At 33.5% G+C, this 20,764-nt stretch overlaps 1 protein-coding gene across 1 annotated transcript in view; it reads right to left on the bottom strand.

Annotated features, from left to right (window-relative positions):
• LOC115886375 (protein Wnt-1) overlaps positions 1-7,110 on the bottom strand; it is a 52,151-nt gene extending 45,041 nt beyond the window's left edge. The window contains exon 1 of the mRNA XM_030905482.1: positions 6,687-7,110. Coding sequence (XP_030761342.1) covers positions 6,687-6,820 — 134 coding nt within the window. The 5' untranslated portion in view covers positions 6,821-7,110. The remainder of the gene's footprint in view (positions 1-6,686) is intronic.
• Between the last annotated feature and the right edge of the window lie 13,654 nt (positions 7,111-20,764).

The raw sequence follows: 20,764 nt of genomic DNA, 5'->3' as shown, positions 1-20,764 counted from the left end.
GTTTACCATGCTTGTGTAATGATATACTATAAACATTAGGTATCTACTATTAATAAGTGCAAATATTGGATCTTTTCTTGATTGTCTTTATTGTAAATTTAATCTGCCTATGTTGCCATATTATCAAAAAATTTTGTTTTTAATAATCTATACTAATAAATAAAATCCTTAAGTGACTGTAATACTGATTAATCACGATCCTGCTCAAACCACTCAACGTAAGAAGCTCAATTTTGGCATACATGTTGATTCTAGGGTGTAGAGGTTCGATAAGAAGGGATTTTTCGAAACTCGCATTCTAAGGGGGTGAAACTATCCCTCAAATATTAAAATATTATTTATCTAAAAACCGGTGAGTTTTTCGGAAAATCTCTTAAACACGTATATTTTATTTTGTTGTTTTACATATTTTAAGATTTTTTATAAATTTATACAGGGTGTTTCATAAAATATGATCGTTGAGTAATCACGATTCTGATTAAACTGCTTTGCGGTTAAAGCTGATTTTTGGTAAACGGATTGACTGTGGGGTGTAGAGGTTCGATAAGGAGGGGTTTCTCGAATCTCAAATTCCAAGAGGGTGAAAACGCCCCTCAAATATTACAATATTTGTTATTTAAAAAACGGTTAGTCTTTCGGGAAAACGCTCGGACACGCATAATTTATTTTGATTTTTTACATATTTTGAAATTTTTAAAAAAATCGTACAGGGTGTTCCAAAAAGTTGGGTAATTAATTAACCACGATTCTGCTTAAACTGCTTGACGTAAAAAGCTTATTTTTGACAAACGGATTTTCGATCGAAAAAGTCAATTTCCAGTTTGTATATTAACGGAAATTCTTGCTGTGCTTTATCATCACCATTACGAATGATTAATTCGACGCGAACGAAGTCGCGGATACACGCTAGTTAAAATTATATTTCTCTGACATCTTAGTTTTGTCGTATTATTAGTTCATTTCATTGCGTAATATATCACGTATAAAGAATGCCCTTCTTTCAGATCTGTTTTCTAAAAAAACATCAGATCCAAATCTGAATGAAAAGACAAAAGGCCGGAATGCGTGAGAACATCACACACTGACCTTTAGTAGAGTTTTAGCGCACATAAACCGCCGCGTCTACGTACCCATTTTCAACATCTTAAAATTTCCATCCTGATCACTTATCTCGAAAAACGTGATACGGTTCTTAATCGCAATTAAATAGTGATGCTGAGTGTTTTATTTGGCCCAGGTGCGCGTCTTTTTTGTTTATTGTGTGAAGTGGTTTCGATTTATTTTATAATTCGAATATTTATCGTCTGTTATATATCGCTACCGCCTTAACGATGGTATTTAAATTAATTTTTGTTAATTAATTTATTTATTTGTTACCAACGGTAAAACAGTTTAGTACTTTAATCAAATCGATATTTAGATACATTAATGTTTCTTAGGAGATTCTTACTTACAATTTTTTTATGTACCCTTGAACAACTAAAGTATGTCCAATGATATAACGAAGATTTCGACAGACGTCATCAAAAAATTAGAGAAAAATACAAATTACCTGTGAATTTAATTGACACAGAACTACTGTCACTATCATGTATCCTCTTGCTGGACAAACTTTGCTAAAAAGAGATTCAAAGGATACAGGATCATATTTTCTTCTTTGCTTCTTTTTTCTATATCGGTTCTGTTGCCTGGTAGTTAGAGTTGGCGACATTTTCATCACAATGCCGTTTAATTAAAGATAAACAACAGCACTATGTTTAAAATGTCAACAACTCGAACACATTTATCCAAAATTGACTCTGGAGAGGGGATAAACAATCTTACAAAACAATACATATGGACAATATTTATTAAAAAGATATTTCTACAATTGCAAAAAGAATCACAACTACTCAAATTACATTGATGGAAGACAAAATTGCAAACTAGTGACACCGAAATGCGGAGATTATAATTTGTTTTGGCCATCTGTTACATCAAGAGCAGCAACACTGCAGTCTTTTTTATTCGCTCCGAACGCAAAAGCCGATGTAAGAGCATATCCTCAAGTAATTTTAGAGTTTCCGCATATTCGAGCACTATTTAAGGTCTCGACTATAATTCTTGTTCCTTGGCAGAACAATTTCTCTGTGCGAGCGCATGAGAAAACTGCATTGTAACGGTGGTATGATAAATTCAAGAGCACTATCGCTATTTTGTTTGAAATCGCTTTGGAATTTTAGTACTAAAGATTATTTTACATCAGTAGCGTCTCATTAATAAGGACACAAGCGCACGTCAGTCCCCAATATTGCCTCTTCTTTTGAAAAAAAAACAATTCGTTATACACCTGAAGAAAGTATGGCATCTTAACTGACATTAATAATGTCCCAAGGGAGTTATAACTCTATTTATATTAGAGCAACCTTAAATGATATAAGCTTATATTAATTTAGTAAGAAGGAAAAGTTTATAATATCAATCGTGGGGAGAAAGAAGGTATTTTTATGATTGAAAACATTACTAATAGGTTTCATTGTTGCCAATTGCTTAACTCATTGTTTTATGACCTACTATTCATAATAAATTGATTTTAATTAGTCTCATTTCCGTTAAATGGTTGAGAGACTTTAAAATCTTGCGTAGCCTGCTGTTAATATTTCTACTAAATACAGGATGGTCAAATCACAACGCAATTAAATATCGATCCCTATAAGGGTAGCTTTTTTCCATAGCAACTATTAAAATTGCTTTATATCTATCAAACATAGTAGATTAAATGATACTTTAACAGTGAGGATAGGTTAAAAACTTTATTTATTCTCGCACGTTTTTTAATTGCTTCCATTTTTGAATATTTTGTCGCCTCAGCCTGAATATCTGTTGGTAATTTACTTATTTCGTTTTGAGCCATTTCTGGCTCCAATTCAATCAGCAATCGACACGAAAGAGAATTAAAAAATATTGACTCAAAACTGACAACTAAAGGGACAGCTTTATTTATTTGTCAAATTACATAGAAACCAACGCCAACCCAGCACAATAATTTTTCTACTCGTAATAAATTCTTTGAAATAATAATTTCTGAATATTTTTAAAATGTAACTCGCTATGGAAAGAAATATTGTTTTATACACGACGATAAAATTGAATTATCGACTCCCGAAATTAATTCACTCGCGATTTCATTGCTCGTGAATTAATCTTTTCGGTCCACGATAAAATACCATTTTATCGTTTTGTATAAAAAATAAATATTTCTTGCTTTGAAACTACAGCATAAAAGATTTTTTCAGATGTCGCTTAAAGTTGGTGATTGTTCGGCAACAAAAAATAGTTTGACACAATATAATATGACTCTATAGTTGAAAGGAAAACCTTTTCAATATAATCTTCCTCAGTTAAGAACGTGTCCAAACTTGTCCAGGGTACTAAAATAACCAAACAGAGAGTCAATATTAAAAGAGACAGACGGAGTCAAATAATTATTTTTAGTGCTGAACGGAGCCAGTATAGCCCGAGTTTGGGTTATAAAATATCAAAATTAGGGTCAACTTGGTATATAAGAATATAAAGACCCCCATAGACGCTCAGTTTTTTTCGCACAATCCGCTTGTGCAAATCTGATTCATGCAGGAATATCTGCACGTGTGTGTTGGTACTTCCTGCGAACTGTGCAGGCTGTTGAAGTTTCCTTATAATGTCGGTTTTAAGTATCCAGGGGTAGAACTCTGTAACTAAATAGCGATCGGTAGCGATGAAGAATACTGTCGGTTGCCAAAGACAGTATTCTTCATTTCTAGTAGTACCTACACATTAATCAAATGTTTTCTACTTTAGATAAAGTGGCATTCTCTAAATTTGAATATTGTAGCGTTTTTTTTTATAAAACATTACCACTGCGAACGGCAGCTTTTCATCAGAGAGCAGTCGTGGATAAGGTATTTCACTAGAAAGAAAACTAATCAATAACAATAAACAAAAAAATATAAATATTGGGCGCCAGGCATGTACAGAGAAAGAAAACACAGTTGTATATTACTTAAAACTAGTGACTATATTTATTCATGATGTTCTTTGATGGTAAATAACATTGTAGAATTCTAGCAACTATAGTGGGGGGTTATAATGTCGAAAGTAATTGTACAAAAAGCCAAAACAGCTTCATCGACAAAGCACTCACAAACAACAAAATCACAAAAAAAAATACAAACAACAAAAAATACACAATACAAATAATACAATTCCAAAAAATGTAAGTTTTTAAAATTACAAAAAGAATATACATGGACAATTTTACTTGAATGGCTATTGGCAATTAGGACTATGTTATCAGCGAATTTTAGATGGTTAAAACATTCTCCATCTATTTTCAATCCTTTGCTGGTCCTGTCTAGTTTGTTGCTGTAAACACCTCTTTAGGAATATCGCCTCTTTGGGAAGTTGCCAGTTCGGAATTCTAGGGTTGTGATTCTAGGCTCTTTGTATATAATGGCAAGAGCTTCTCTGTATATTTTTTGATTATCTTACAGATAATTGTGAGATTTTGATAGACAAAAGAACAAAAACACATAAAAATCACAATTAAAATGGCATCACCTATATACATTCAGATTTTACCTCACTACAGTAGACAATTAGATCTAATCGCTGTGGCATGTTTAAAAAATCTTCGAAACCGAAGCTATAGGCCACCGCGAAACACGTAATTTTATGACGAATCGCTAATAGCTCTGTCGAGACCGTTGTGAATTGTAACAATTGTCAGGGACAAAATGGTTTGCATAAATTAGCATACGTTTAGTTTAAGCCTCCTTGCCGGCGTTTTTTTTTTCGTCTTTTTATCCTTTCTTGTTCACCTGTACTTTATTTAACTGGCTGGTAGTACATTCCAGTTAATTTGCCTAAGAGATTACATGCTTGTTTGTTTTACATAAATTAATATGAAAATGAGCTGAATATTTAAATTGGACTATTAAGCTTTTTTTAATTAAGAAAAATGGGTTTTGATTTGATTATTTAGTATGGTAAAAGTTTTTTTTTCAAACGTCACAAAAGCATTAATTTTTGCTACGTGATTTAAATTCGATTTACACCACAGCCAATCCATACCAGCCTGCCGACTTGCAACCATTAACATGAAAATCTGCGTAAATACCGATATTTATGTAAGTCAGGTTTTCAGCTCCATAGAAATTTCATTTAAAAATATATTCGAGACATAGCGTAGCGTAGTGAAATGCCGAATACTAAAAAAATAAATTATGACCAGCTGGTAGCAAATGAGCTGTGATCTCGGCTGTGATTTAAGCACTACTGGCTCATTTGAAATGCTATTTTTTGGCTGTATTATTGGATTATTTATTTTAAACATTGGAGTAGTACATAAAAATATTTACGTTCGAGAAGGTAATATCCTGTCACTGTTGGTATATTTGTTAAAATGTCTTTTTAGTTTAGTAATAGCAGTTTTTTAATTTAATTTTTTAAAGTTATGCACTTGAAATTAATATAGAAATCAACCATTCAAGATTTCTCCAAGATTCGCTAAAGTTTAAAATACCGTCTACACTATTCCCAAAATGTTTCACGAAATATTTCTGGAAATACTTCGTAAAACATTGCTCGAAGCATTTCTCGAAATACTTGCACAATTAAACCCAATGCTTTTCTTATGTTGCGGGGAATCTTGGCTTGTCTCGACAGCAAACTCCGAAACAGGTCGAAATCGACCGAGACAAACCGTGATTGGTTGTTTGTTTTTTATTTTTGCATACTTTTATTAACAAATTTACAAGAGAGATCAAATGTTACAGTATTTTTCTGTCCCAGCCACTAAAGACATTTTTTATATTCCTTTTGGTAAATGGATTCATTAATATGTGAATGGACTCACATAAATGACATTGATTAACAAACAAAACCAGGAAAACCAGCTTTCTCGCGCTGGTTAGTTTATTGACAGTTATAACCGAATTTTTCAGGAACAGTGTTCCGTAATAAGAAAACTTTCAGGAAACCGATAGAGACGGAACATAAAACCATAACCAAGGTAATACACCCTTAATACAATAGGTAATATCCTGGAACAAAAAGGTTTTTACAAGCAGTGTTAATACAAATACATCGGAAGATTAAAAAATGCAACATTTGTGTCATTTTAAAATGGGACAAAATATACTAAATTCAGTAAGAAATAAAATTATCTATGTTCCACGGGAATTATAAAGTATAAATAACCTCTGGCAATAATTGACAGACACTTTGCCCTCTGTAATTAACACCCTTATAATTCCTTTGATACATAAATATCTATTATTGGTAAAAAACGTCTTATAAACGTAGAGAACACCAACAGCCAAATGGACAAGAAACCTTGCTCTAAAATTTAATTTTCTATTCCACAATATTTTAACTGTCTTATAAATATTGATGGGGTTAAATTCACGAAAATGGACTCAGTAATAAATATTTAAAAATCTAAAGTCTATACCTATGTGTCGGATTCATCTCTCCAAAAAAAAATCTTTATGGATATTTCGCACTGTAAGAAAATCTACAAAATAAAATAGTTATTTTTTGTAAACACTTCTGGCGTTAAACCTAAACGGACACTGCTTTGCAGTGTAGTGGAGAAATACCAATAAAGGATTTTTTGGAGAAATAAATATTTAATAACAAAATACAATTTTTAAAATTTTACATACCACCACATTGAGCCTTTCCCTCTATTTTTACTTCTCGTCGCGATCGCTAACTCCGCCCCGACGTTAGCGTTAGCAAAAATAACCAAAACTCCCGTACATATCACAAAGCACGTTATCCGTATCACAAACATCATCTCGTATTGTCAAAAAAAAATCAAGTCAATTTCGTCACACACACCAAGATCCCTCCAATTAAAATAGTGGGAGTGAACCAACAACCAACAGTCACAGTGTGATATATATCACGGGACGTTCACGGTATATCACGGTCCGACACCTTGGAACCTTCCGCAAAAAATAAACAATTCTGTTTACCTCCGGTATTTACTTTGAGAGAGATGGCCAGAGCAGACTCTCGCGCTGGACCAAACTAGGGATGCCGACGGACGCAAACGAAAAAATCCGAACCCAGCCGAACGGAGATTTCGAGGAGGAGTTTTGGCTGTGAGCGTCCGTGAGCTCTAACTAAAACGACCACGTGAGAAAACTAGCACGTGGAGCTAGACCACGCCTTGTTGAAAGCTCCTGCGAATCGGGACGCAGGACACGCCTAGGGTGGGGTTTGGCTCCGCCATTGCTCTCGAGACGAGTGCAGAGCAGGAAAAGTTTTGGAATTCTTCGCAGATGAGCTTCGTATCCTGCGAAGAATGCTGCAGGATGTACGAAGGGTTTTTTGCTTTCTTTTAAATTTAATTTTACATCCTTAAATTGCGGGATGTTAGACGTTATTTATTACCGTAATTTAGATTGTTCTTTGTAATAATGTGGGGTTATTATTGCGAGTTCTATAAATCAAATTTTATTGAAGATAGAACACGTGTTCTGTGGTAATTGCTTTGGGAAGAAATAAAAAAGGAAGCAATTAGATACAGTTCATAAATTTCGATATTATTTTGTAAAAAAACTATAGAAAAACAAATTTAAGTCCATTTTTTTATGAAAGCCTACTGCAGCGTATGAACATTTTGTATTTAAGAATAAAACTCAGTCCTTAATTGCAGCTCTCCAAAGCCTAACGATTGGTTCTAGCACTAAATCAACATACCTCCGGCCCATTAAAGTTTATTGAAATGATAAAATTGGAGTTTTTGCTCCCAGCATATCTCCCCAGAACACTACAGTCTCTCCTTTATATTTTTGCACAGATTTGGTAGCCCCGCAACTCCCTCCTACTGTACAACCCTCAACCACGAAGCCTTTTTCCTATGGTTTCAACTAAAACGTACACACCTGTAGCTGCCAGAAGTTGTCTTTGTAGCTCTGGATGAGGAACATTGGGATTTCTTCTAGCAATTTGGCACACCAAGCGGTCTTGTTGTTCAGTTGTGACTCTTTGACAACTTTGTCTGGGCCTGTTCTTGAGAGTTCCTAGTTCCAAGCAGGGGGGTGACAGTAAACCGGAAAATTGGAAACAGTTGTGGCGCGGTTCTACCCAGGCAGAAAGCATGACCTTCTAGACTGTCCTAGACAAAAATATGAATATTTCTATATGATTTCTGTCAATTTCTGCTACCGAACATTTTTATGCACGTCGACGTCCTGTTCTTTTGTCTTTTGTCTGTGTGTCAGCGTCAGCTCCCGAGGCCTCTGGCAAGGTCGGGCGCCATTTTAATTTTTGCCGTTTAGATTTGATTGGAAGTTTGTTTCTTATATTTCGGCTGAAATTTATAAGTACAAAGATGTTTTTTTGATATAAAGTTCCTTGTTAACACTTTAATAAAGTATATATGATATTAATTACATGAAGAAAATGATGAAATCGACGTTTCTGCGTGTAGTAGGTATGGGCCATATTATATGTAAAAATAGGTAATATATTAACGTTTTTATATTTTTTTAGCTTTAAACCCAAGGATCTTGGGATATTCTTTGCCAAGGATTTTTCCGTATCTCTACTTTAAAGACTGATAGGTGATTTTGAGCAATTGAAAGCAAGTTATACAAGGTAAATTATGATTATTGAACTATTATTAGCCTACATTAATTTTCTACAAGATGAACAGAAATGCGTAATTACATATCACATAGGTACCTATTATGTATTTTCATAGCAATAATGCATGTAGATTATTTTTAAATGTAGTTTTTTAATGTAGTTTTCATGTATGTAGATTATTTTTAAAATACAAATGAGCTATTAGATGTATATGTATCATATTTTTTATTCATTCAAGTCCTGTTTGATTTAATTCACAAAAGTCTTATGTACCTATATTTATGTTTTTTACATATTTTTTTTTGATTCCAGGTTTTGTGTGGGTTCCGGTTGCCTTTTTCCTGCTTCCAGTTATTTAGTTTTATGCCCGTGAAGCTGTGAAAACATTTATTTATCTTCAAGTTTCTGTAAGTCAATGCACTGTTACTTTACTAATTCACTTTAACACAGCATCTCTGATATTATTTAAATATTTGATATTGATACAGTAGTTTATTCGTTTATAGCTCTTTAATTGTGTTGATTTGCATATTTATATTGTTCTAAATTCCAAATAAATATTTTTGAGTAGGTAATTTTGTTGTATTATTTACTACTAGAAAGAGTAAAAGGTATATTAACCCTCATTTAAACCTCCTGAACAGCCCGCCATTAAAAACCGGAAACGGAAATAAATTTCATAAAATTGAAATTGTCATGTCTATGTCATGTCAAATGTCCCAGCCGCCATATCTGAAAATTAGTTACCCAGGCAGCCACGCTGTTTCCATAATTTAACATTGACTTGACACTTCTTCTTGTATTTATTATTTTATGGTTCCAAGTACCTTGCATATGTTTTTCAAAGACCCTGGGCAACGCCTACTATCTCTGCTACGTCCCTTTGGAGCATTCCTATATATATACATCTGTTAATCCCTCTGTACAAAGATGTTGATCCAACATAAGGCATTTTTTTTGGATCGAATGAAAACTACCGGACAACCGTGATTTTACTATTACAGCGCTTTCAGATGGAGCGGAGCGTCCGCGACGGACCGTCCGCCACTTCGAGCATGCTCCGTCCGGATGAGCTATCTTGAAAAAACATCCGCGCGTACGGTACGCTCCATCTGAAAGCGCTGTTAAACATAAAATTCACAAGAAAATAAATCGCAGAAGTCGTTTATTCTTTATTATCGTGTTTATTTACCACAAAAACCCTTATCTTAGCAGTATACCAATTTTTTCTGCAAAAAGTCAAGTGAGAAATAAAGAGTGATTCCATGTAAGTTTGGTTGTGTGTATATGATCTAGCCCAAGTAGCATTTTCACGACTTGCGACCACATGTTTACTAAACACAACGTTGGATTAGTTTCAAAAAATAGTTAGCTCCCTACCTTGGGTATTAAAATAAATTTAAACGTTTTTATAACGTTGTGCCGACGTTGGACTAGTACTACAGCAAAGTAGAAGCTTCTGCGACGTCGAATAAACGTTGTCTTGTAACCTTTTTTGCTTAAGTGATCTTTAGGTGATTCGGACAACGTAGTTACAACGTTGAACAATATAGAGTTTTCCGACGTCAGTTTCAGGACCTATTCCAACGTTATGCAAACGTCGACTGTTTTACTAATTCCAACGTTGTTTAGATTTCCTTATTCTTACGTTGGTAGGACGTCGAGTCACTACCTTTTTGCAACTGTATTGAACCATAACCTTAAATCTTAAATTTTCACTTCATTGTTCTGTTCAGTCAGACAGTTCAGTGCTGTTTTTGTTTTTATAAAAAAGACTTAATTAAAATGGGACATAAGAAAGGTACATATAAAACTAAATTTAAATATACATCGACATATATTACCGATAGTTTATCCACTCCCTCGTTTATTTAGATTATAGAGGATTATTTAGAGAATCTAGGATGACTAAATTAGGCAATCTTGCGACTAGTATACTACCTGTTAAGGCCGAACTGCGACTTTATTAGTCCAGTATGCGACTACTCGAACTACTCCATCTTAATCTCCAAAACAACAAAGTGAAAGCCGCCATGTTGTTAAATAAGAAAATGTTTCGTTTCTAAAATAGCAATTCCTGCTTTTTGAATACATTAACTTGAAATATTTGACCCTAAAAACACGCGGAAACAATTTTTCGACTGCGAATAAATTATTCTCATTTTACTAAAAAAAAAAAATTCAAGAAAATTTTTAAAACTTCTTTAATTTTAAGGCCCATTAGTATTTTTCAAAGTAGAAACAATACATTTATCAATAAAGTTGTTTGCGTTTAACTTTTTTGCCTTGGGTAACGAGTTACAGAGTCGGTTAAAGTGTTTCAATAATTATGATCTTCAAACATCCTCCACACTTAAATACTTTTGTTTTGTTTTCCTTCACTGCCATGACATATGTCTCTAACTAAATCATAAAAATAATATTTTTACTATAATTATCCCAATTTAGGATAAAACGCGACTTAGACGCCATATTAGTTATGTATTTCTGTGAATTAGGATTTTAAACAACGTTGCAGTTTGTACTAAATTAGGCTTCTAGCCAACGTCGGTATCCAACGTCGCTTCGACCCAAAAATTATTCTCCAAACTAGTGCAGACTAGGGTTGGCACGAGGTTGTGCCGACGTTGCGCCCCGACGTTTGGTCGCGTGACACAACGTTGTCCCGACGTCCAAATGCTGCTTGGGAGAGATAAGTACCAAATAAAATACTTGCACATATTAACAGACACACCTTTTATAAAACAAAACAAAATGTATTAATAAATACTGTTAATTCAGGAGACCCAATAAATTATTTTTAATGAATTCAATCTCATGGAATTTATCTTAACCAGTCCACAATCGTTTAAACAATAAATTACCGTTGATGGGATATCAATTCGATAATTTCGTTTCATCATCCAACAATCCCAAGCGTGGGAACGTAATATCATCCATGGCAAACAAAGCAAACCGATCCAACACCGAAATATAATGGCCTGCAATTAAAAGCTATAGGTATGTAACGCCTAATGCCATTGGACAATGAGACGAGGAATCCGTTGGAAAGCAGGCTGGAGTGTAAGCGTGCAATTATTGAGATGGAAGTATTGAGATAACGCGCTGAAATAAGGATCGGACAACAAAGAAAGTTATCATTATTAAATTAGCGTTAGATGGTTGTTAATAAAAGAGTAAAATACAAAGTTGTTGGTCGACGAGGTCGGGAAAATAGAGGAATAAATTTTATATACAGAATGATTTCCGGATTGCAATACCTATTGCTAACTATACCTAACACAATTTCGATTTCATTTTTTGATAGATGGTTATTATTAATTTTAATTAAAGTCTGTCCAACGACAAAATCTATCACAGTGATAGATGTGTCTGTCATTTTAATTTCAAAGTAGTTTATTTTATTTTACAAAGAAATAATTTGGTACAAGTGGAACGCATAGCACAAAATCTTTGAATAAGAAGACTAAGGAAGGAGCATAATGCTATCCATGTATTCATGCATGGTGGGCGGAAAAGCCACCATAAAAGCTCTCTAGGGTGGGGATCTTTGACAGTTCTGTTTGACGATTCATTTGACACATTTAAATTTGATTTGAAATTTTATGGATTTGTCAGTCTTTACGGAGCTTATTTTATGTTATTTATTATTTATTCTACTACTGATAGTTGTATAAAGGTAGTAAATCTAGATGGAAATTGTGGCAGAACTTAAATTAACAGTGACACTATCGCGATTTATCGAAAAAGACTCTAAAATAGTTGGTTGTGTAGCGTGCGGTAGATCTCGGCAAAAATTGAGTGAAATAATGGAACAACTTTTCGCTAGTAAGTGACTATATAATATACATACGTGTAGTAAACCGATCATTTATGAAATCCACTTAAATTAACTAAATTATATATTTTTCTTGCATTTTAGCTTTTATTTATTACTTGTCAAAGATTAGATGTCAAAGAATTTAGATACGTTAATTTGACTTACCCTGCTTCAGTAGCGTATCGGATGTTTGTGTTAATAAATACTTATTATAACTTATCTATTTTTATTAGAATTATATATTTTTATAACAATTTTAATAACTACCAACATTTATTCACAACGTAAAATTTAATACAAACAACAAATTATTGAGTCTACCCCACGTCTACCCTACATCATAGTTTTACATTTTTTAAATAAAATTAGAACGACACTGATAAACCGGAATTTAAGTCGGCCATATTTGAGGCCCATCGCGGTGTACCTAAGATTTTTGATATGCTCCTTCCTTAGTCTTCTTATTCAAAGCACAAAATAATATATTTAAAATTTGAGTGACAAGTGATTACTTCAAAATATTGTGAAAAAAAACTGTAATAAACTGAAAAAAAATTCATCGAGTTCCTTTATTAAAAAAAACGGTAGGTATGTGTTAATACAAAACAAGCAAGGGTGTATTTTAAAAAATATATATAAAAAAGATTTCTTACTTTCAAGCTCAAGCAACGTCTTGCATTGCATTTATTATTACATTTATCAATATAATTTATGTACAAATAAAAAAAATAATATTTACCAAATACATTTTGACATTATCTCTCTGCAGTACTAAAATTTATTGTTTTGCATGACTATCGTGTGATGTTATTTCACAGATACTCCAGTTTTTGGTACCATATACGAGATGGTATACAAACTTTATTTGTGGCTAATACAACTCTCTGGCCATAGCCTCTGGTAAAGTGTCTCTGGCAGTCTCTGGGCACCGAATATTAACTGTCAACTATGGACTGGGTTAACACGTTTCCCAATTTTCCCTCGAGTTTTCCTCCACATAATTTCAAAATTCACGAAACACACGTAATAAAACAGTCCAAAATGCAGAATGCAAAATAGTTATCGCAAAGAATATACCTAGCTAGAAAAAGAATGGACTCTGCCATACCGAAAAATGGCCCTACAGAAGTGGCGCCATCTATTGAGTAGGGCTTGTTTTAAATGGATCGAAGCGCGGGCTTTTTAAATGAGCATAATTATTGAATTTTACTCTAAAATAATTAAATTTGATTATTAAATGTTATTTTTACACAAATTCAACAATACTAATAACAAGTATCGTTGTGATGTGTAAAAAATAAGATTTAACAGTATAATTTATACAATTATTAAATAAAATTAAAGCCAAACATGTGAAATATTATTTATTATTTAAAATTTTTATTTATAAGTCAAATATTTAAACACCGTTTATTATTACAGTTGAGGGTTGGAACCTTTGGTGTTACACAGCAAAATAAAAACACTAAATCACCACAATACACCAAAACACTTTTACTTTTACACTGGACGCGCGTTTCGCTACCCATGTTAGCATCATCAGCAGATGATTATAAACTCAACCAAGACCAACGTAATACGCCCAAAGTTTTGTAAATGGAGTAAATATAAATAGGTACTTAAATGATGGCAAAAATAAAAGACTTACATTATATTTTTAAGGCCACAAAAACAAAAGGAATTGTCTAATTATCATCAGTCATCTGGCAATAACTAGTAGCAACTTCTTAACCTAAAAATTAATTGCACTACCACCTAGTGGCTAGGGCTGGAACTATTTTATTTGAGATTTCCGTGAAAATGGTGGAACCGCTTTTGCTATTTCACTTTCCCGCCCCTGAGTTATCCTTTCTAGCTGACATAATTTGACACAAAATTATAACATATATTTTTCTGTCATCGTCTGTCGACGTCATATTACGTCATATTGTCATTAACGTCGTATTGCTTGCTGTTGTTAAAGTAGGTATCACATTTTCCGATACTGGTAGGTATCCGATTTTCCGGTACAAATTTTTCTCAATATTTGTTTTAATTGATTTCTTCTTCATTTTGTGGTTCATTCGGCTTCATCTTGTTGTTTCTCTCATTCTTCTTTTACATTCATTTGTTATATTTCTATCAACGTACCAACAAATCTTCTATCTCTAACAGTCCGAGCTCACCCACTTACTATCAATTACACAAATTAAAGATAGCATCTAAGAAACTTAAGTAAGACTGACGGGACACAATTAGAAGTCGAAGAATAGGATGACGATGAAATTCTGCAAAATAAAAGAGCGCCTCGATCACAGTTGAGATCCGAGATCGATATCTTTAAGGTAGTGGATGAGGGAAGGAATACTGTCCTGGGAGACAATAGACTCGAAAAGGAAATATTTGTTTTCTTTATTTCATTTTGTGTCCTCCCTGTACTCGATGGGAAAATGGGGTTGGAAAGATGGACAGAGAGATGATTTTGGAGTGGATGATGTCGAAGTATTTGAATTTAAGCACCTAGATGTAGATAGACATAACAAATAATGTTAAATCAATGTAAAGAAAGAAATCATATATGATTATGATATAATGATTGCAGGGTTTCATTAATAGTTATTTTTTATAGAAGACGATAATGCAATTTTATCGTCGTGTATAAAGCAATATTTTTTTCCATGGCGAGTTACGTTCAGAAATTATTATATTCAGAAATTATTATTTCAAGGAATTTATTACGGGTAGAAAAAATATTGTGTTGCCGTTGGTTTCTATGTGATTTGACAAATAAATAAAGCTGTCTCTTTAGTTGTCAGTTTTGAGTCAATATTTTTTAATTCTCTTTCGTGTCGATTGCTGATTGAATTGGAGTCAGAAATGGCTCAAAATGAAATAAGTAAATTAGCAACAGATATTCAGGCTGAGGTGACAAACGCCATATTCAAACTACTTCCATTTTAATTCCGAATAACTTATGAAAAGGCTTTTTTCAAAAAATTTCAAAAATGGAAGCAATTAAAAACGTGCGAGAAGAAATAAAGTTTTTAACCTATCATCGCTGTTAAAGTATCATTTAATCTACTCTTGCGGTTAAAGTACTATTTTATCTACTATTTTTGATAGATATAAGGCAATTTTAACAGTTGCTATCTATCTAGATGCGTACAACTTATCTTAGATAGGAACTATCGGAAACAAGAAATAGCCATCTTATCTGATAGTCAAGCACCGTTAAAGGCGATCAACTCAGTATCAATCAATTCGAAATTGGTCAAAGAATGCATACAGAAGCTGAATAAATTAGGCAAAGAAAACAAAGTCCTCCTACACTGGGTGCCTGCTCACCAAGGGCTAGAAGGCAATGAAAAAGCAAATAATCTTGCTAGGAAAGGAGCGAACGCTCCACTAACTGGACCAGAACCGTTCTGCTTTCCAAGTGGTAACCAACTCAAGGCGGAACTCAAGAACTTGGAAGATTCCATCCGCAACCTGGAATGGAAATCTTGCAATGGTCTAAGACACTCGAAGAAGTTTCTGAGGGCTTATGATCATGAAAAATCACAGATCTTCCTGGGTCTGAGTAAGAACAATCTTCGGATTGTCACGGGGTTTTTAACAGGACACTGTCTCCTCAATGAACACCTCAGTAGATTGAAACTAAGAAGAAACGGCGAATGCAGATTCTGTGGGGAAGATGGGGAAACACTTCATCACTGAGTGTAGTACACCTCATCACTGAGTGCGCCGAGACGACAACCATTCGTGCCATGAATTTTGGTACGACTGATATTGGAGATGGAGAACTACCCTCTATAAAACCGTCCCAAATACTGGCTTTTGTCAAAGCCCTGGGACTGTATGATGAGTTATGATTCAAGAAAGGGGGACACAATGGATCTGTAAGGTCGAAGTGATTAACCCCCCCCACTCATTCTAAATTCTAAATTCTAAAACAGTTGCTATTGAAAAAAAAAATTTTTTTTTCAAACTTCTCAAAAGTGTTAATTTTTGCGACGTGATATTAACTAATAATAATATAAAAAACTCAAAATAGTATCATATTTACTCATACTAAAACAATATACTATTACTTTCGATGTTTATAGAAAATTACAATATTTTTATAAGACTTACTGTCACAAAACGGTTCATTTAGAGGTATTTATGTGTATGTGCGTTTGGATGATGATTTGTCATAGAAAAATGTCGACAGGGAGGTTCCCTGTTGATACTAGATAAATTTATACATTTCTATTTGTCAAACAATAACACCAGCACGCCAGGCTAAATTTAGAGTATTCCAAACGCAGGTTTTATATGCTAGACGTGTAAATATTACGTGTACTAGAGATAAATTACAAGCGACTAGTTCGCGATCAAGATACGTTATCTGAAATGGCAATAGGGAACAGGTATTACTAGGGATGAGGGATGATTATAATAGTATCGATATTGTGACAAAAGATGTCCAAAAATTGACATAAATAGTATATGGCTTTATTAGGAGTAAAAATGACACTTTTTGTGGCGGAGCTGTACGTTTGACGTTACAGGAGAGGCACAAAGAGTACATTTTTACTCCGAATACACCTAGATCATACATATTTACGTGGATAAGTAAATCACTATGGAAACTGTCGCAAACATATCAACGACTTCCATTTATCTTCTTTTTTTGTTGTACGCGCGGTGCTTTCTACTCTATCCAACCTTGTGGAGGACCTATCGTCCACGCGCCACATTTGAACATTAATTTTAAAAATTTAATTTCTAAAATGCATATATTTGAACAATAAATTGAAAGTTTACTGTCACAAAAATTAAATTATATGAAAAATACATTTAGTCACTCCGTACGAATGTCAATATTTTTAGGAAATCTAACTAGAAAGTATGCATGTGGTTTAATATACTTACATTACAGTTGAGGGTTGGAACCTTTGGTGTTACACAGCAAAATAAAATTACACTAAATCACCACAATACACCAAAACACTTTTACTTTTACACTGGATGCGCGTTTCGCTAACCATGCATCAGCAGATGATTATAAACTAAAGTACAATCTAGAAGTTGAGTGTTTATATACTCGCCCGAGTGGGCGTGGCAAAATCTAATTAAATTCTTTTCAAGTTAATTTCCGCCACTAGAGTAGTAGGAACAAAGAACTTGAAGGAATTGGACCGTTGACTCTGTTCATACTATCTTTACATTTATTAATTCTGATGCTTTCATATGCATCTAATTGCCTGTAATTTGAGACTTGTTTAATTAATTTTAAATTATTAAGATCTATACAATGTTCTTTATCAACAATATGTTTGGCAACGCAAGATTTATCCGGTTTACCATATCTTATCTAAGCTAAATGTTCTTTAAATCTAGTTAATATTGATCTTCTAGTTTGCCCAACATATTTCTGATTACAATCTTTACAAGAAATTTCATAAATACCCGACCTTTCCAGTGGAGGTGTTTTATCCTTTGGATTACCTAATAATTGTTGTAATTTATTATTAGCACTATACACAAATTTATAATTGACATTCTTAAAAATTTCTTTTAGACCACGGGATAACTCTCTATCAAACGGTATTGAAAAATATTTAGACGTATCTTTCTCCACTTGAAAAGTCGAATTTTCAGAAATCATTAACCTATACCTACGTTTTCTAATCAATTTATCAACTAGTGAAGGAGAATATCCATTACACTCAGCTACATTCCTAATGTAATCTCTTTCTATTTCATATCTTTCGTTGAAAGTGGGAAACTAAGTAATCTATGAACTAAGAAATTTAAACTAGCCATTATATGTCGAAACGAAATATCATGTATCAGACAAGTAATATTGATACCAGCAAAAGTCGATGATATCGTACATCCCTAGTACTTACGTAGGTACTTAAGAAAGTTTTTGATTTGTGACATTAGATATTCTGACAGCGAGTTAAGAAAGCCGTTTATATCCGAACCATTACCGTTAATAAGAGTGAAATTGAAATTGTAGTTCTGCGGTGAATGTTGAATTTATTACGTTTAGGTCGTACCTATATATGCGAAGAATATTTTAAATAGGCATTTAATAGTTGGCTTACACTCCAGTCTATACACGGTATTCCAAATTGCGTAAATCAAGCGGTAACAGCATATTCGTTTTCTTAAAACCAGAACATTGTTTTCTATAACTTTAAATAATAATCTGTCCTACGAGAGAATATACAGGGTGCATATTCATATAATTTTTAAGATTGATCAAAATAATCAATGAAAATGTGCTTGATCTCGCCAAAATTATCATCGATTGTCATTCATAGCCGTCTCTGACGCCGTTTTTTTTACGTTTTTTAATTCGACTTGGCGATGCCATTGACAATTCTAAAACTGTTTAAGAACCACTAGACATAAGTGGAGATGCGTGTATCTATCGACTGTCAACATTCTCGAGAGGCAAAACAAACACTCGGCAGGAAGTAAAATAAGCCCAACTAGGCTCTCTAGACGTTCTAATGCGACTTAGGTGTTTAACCGACACACACACCCACAAAAAATTCAACACTGTGTGATTTTTTATTTCTGAAGGATTTCATTTTTAAAATTGGTCCCTATAATATTTGAAAGAGATAATTATAATGATAATAATAAGCCAGAGATAATAATATATTATTATTTAGATATAAATCGAACAGTGTTTCGCAACATTATTAGCCGCTTTACGCTTTCAAATTTGCATTCGTTATCGCTTATTTTTTCCGTTTTGTATACCACTTGTTCGGTTCGCTACGCCACCAATCGAAAACCCGTTAATCTAATCTGACAGATATCATTTGGCGGATTGTGACTTAATTTCCACTTTGCTACACAGAGAAAACTACGCATCTATTCTACAATGTGTCCCTATTTTAAATAAATAACTTTTATTATCTGTCAGGATTACAGGACCCCAATTAATAGACAATTATAAATAATAAAGAAGTTCCTTCCCCCCTTGGTGGGCAGGAACCCAGAGTAGGAGGACTTTATTTTCTTTCCCTAATTTGTTCACCTTCTTTAAGCAGTCTTTGATCAACTTCGAATTGATGGCCACTGAGTTGAACGCTCTTAAAGCTGCTTGACTATCGGATAAGATGGCTATTTCCTGTTTCCGATAGTTCCTATCTAAGATAAGTTGTACGCACCTTTCAAAAGCGTAGATTTTTGCCTAAAGGGTGCTGAGGTAGGTTCCTATTGGTTCGGAGTGTTTAGCTGGGACAATTAACTATAATTCTAAAAAATACGTAGTATATGTAGTTCTATGTCCAAAGGATTTTGGGATTACCCTGTATATCTATGTATTATAAATAGTTATTTTTTATACAAGACGATAAAATGGTGTTTTATCTTCGACCGAAAAGATTAATTCACGAGAGAAATTATTATTTCAAGGAATTTATTACGAGTAGAAAAAATATTGTGCTGGGTTGGCGTTGGTTTCAATGTAATTTGACAAATAATTAAAGCTGTCTCTTTAGTTGTCAGTTTTGAGTCAATATTTTTTAATTCTCTTTATATTATAATTTTTTTAATTTTCTTTATATACTTAATATAAGGCAATTTTAACAGTTGCTATGGAAAAAACTATATTAATTTATCTACTCCATGTTAAAGAGTTTCCACACAAGATTTAATGTAAATATATAAATCTAGTTTATGTAATCGCTGACTCACGATATACTTAAGAAGAATTAGATTACATTTACAGTACGTTTAAGTACCTTTTTCCTCGTGTAAGTAGATCAAATATTTATATTTCTTTCGAATCCCCTATATCTGCGCCCGATAAGCGTTCTCCGCGTACACGGCTAATTAATATTAAGCAATTTGTATTATTAATTGGGTGGTATTTAAATGCAACGAACGCCACTACATATAATTTCTTAATTTCTTTCCGAGCAGAATAAATTTACACATTAAACTTAGCTTGGCGGCTTTCCGCTGCAGACCTCCCGTAAGCCGAGTTACGTGCACAGCGGCGTTACCAAAGGTGGGTACCCAAGTAGCATTTTCACGACTTGCGACCACATGTTTACTAAACACAACGTTGGATTAGTTACAAAAAATAGTTAGTTCCCTACCTTGGGTATTAAAATAAATTGAAACGTTTTATAACGTTGTGCCGACGTTGGAGTAGTACCTACTACAGCAAAGTAGAAGCTTCTGCGACGTCGAATAAACGTTGTCTTGTAACCTTTTTTGCTTAAATGATCTCTAGGTGATTCGGACAACGTAGTTACAACGTTGAACAATATAGAGTTTTCCGACGTCAGTTTCAGGACCTATTCCAACGTTATGCAAACGTCGTCT

Source organism: Sitophilus oryzae, unplaced genomic scaffold (assembly GCF_002938485.1).
Source record: "Sitophilus oryzae breed Bouriz unplaced genomic scaffold, Soryzae_2.0 scaffold_488_pilon_pilon, whole genome shotgun sequence".
NCBI classification, from domain to species: Eukaryota; Metazoa; Arthropoda; class Insecta; order Coleoptera; family Curculionidae; genus Sitophilus; species Sitophilus oryzae.
This window is presented reverse-complemented; position numbering and strand designations above follow the sequence as displayed.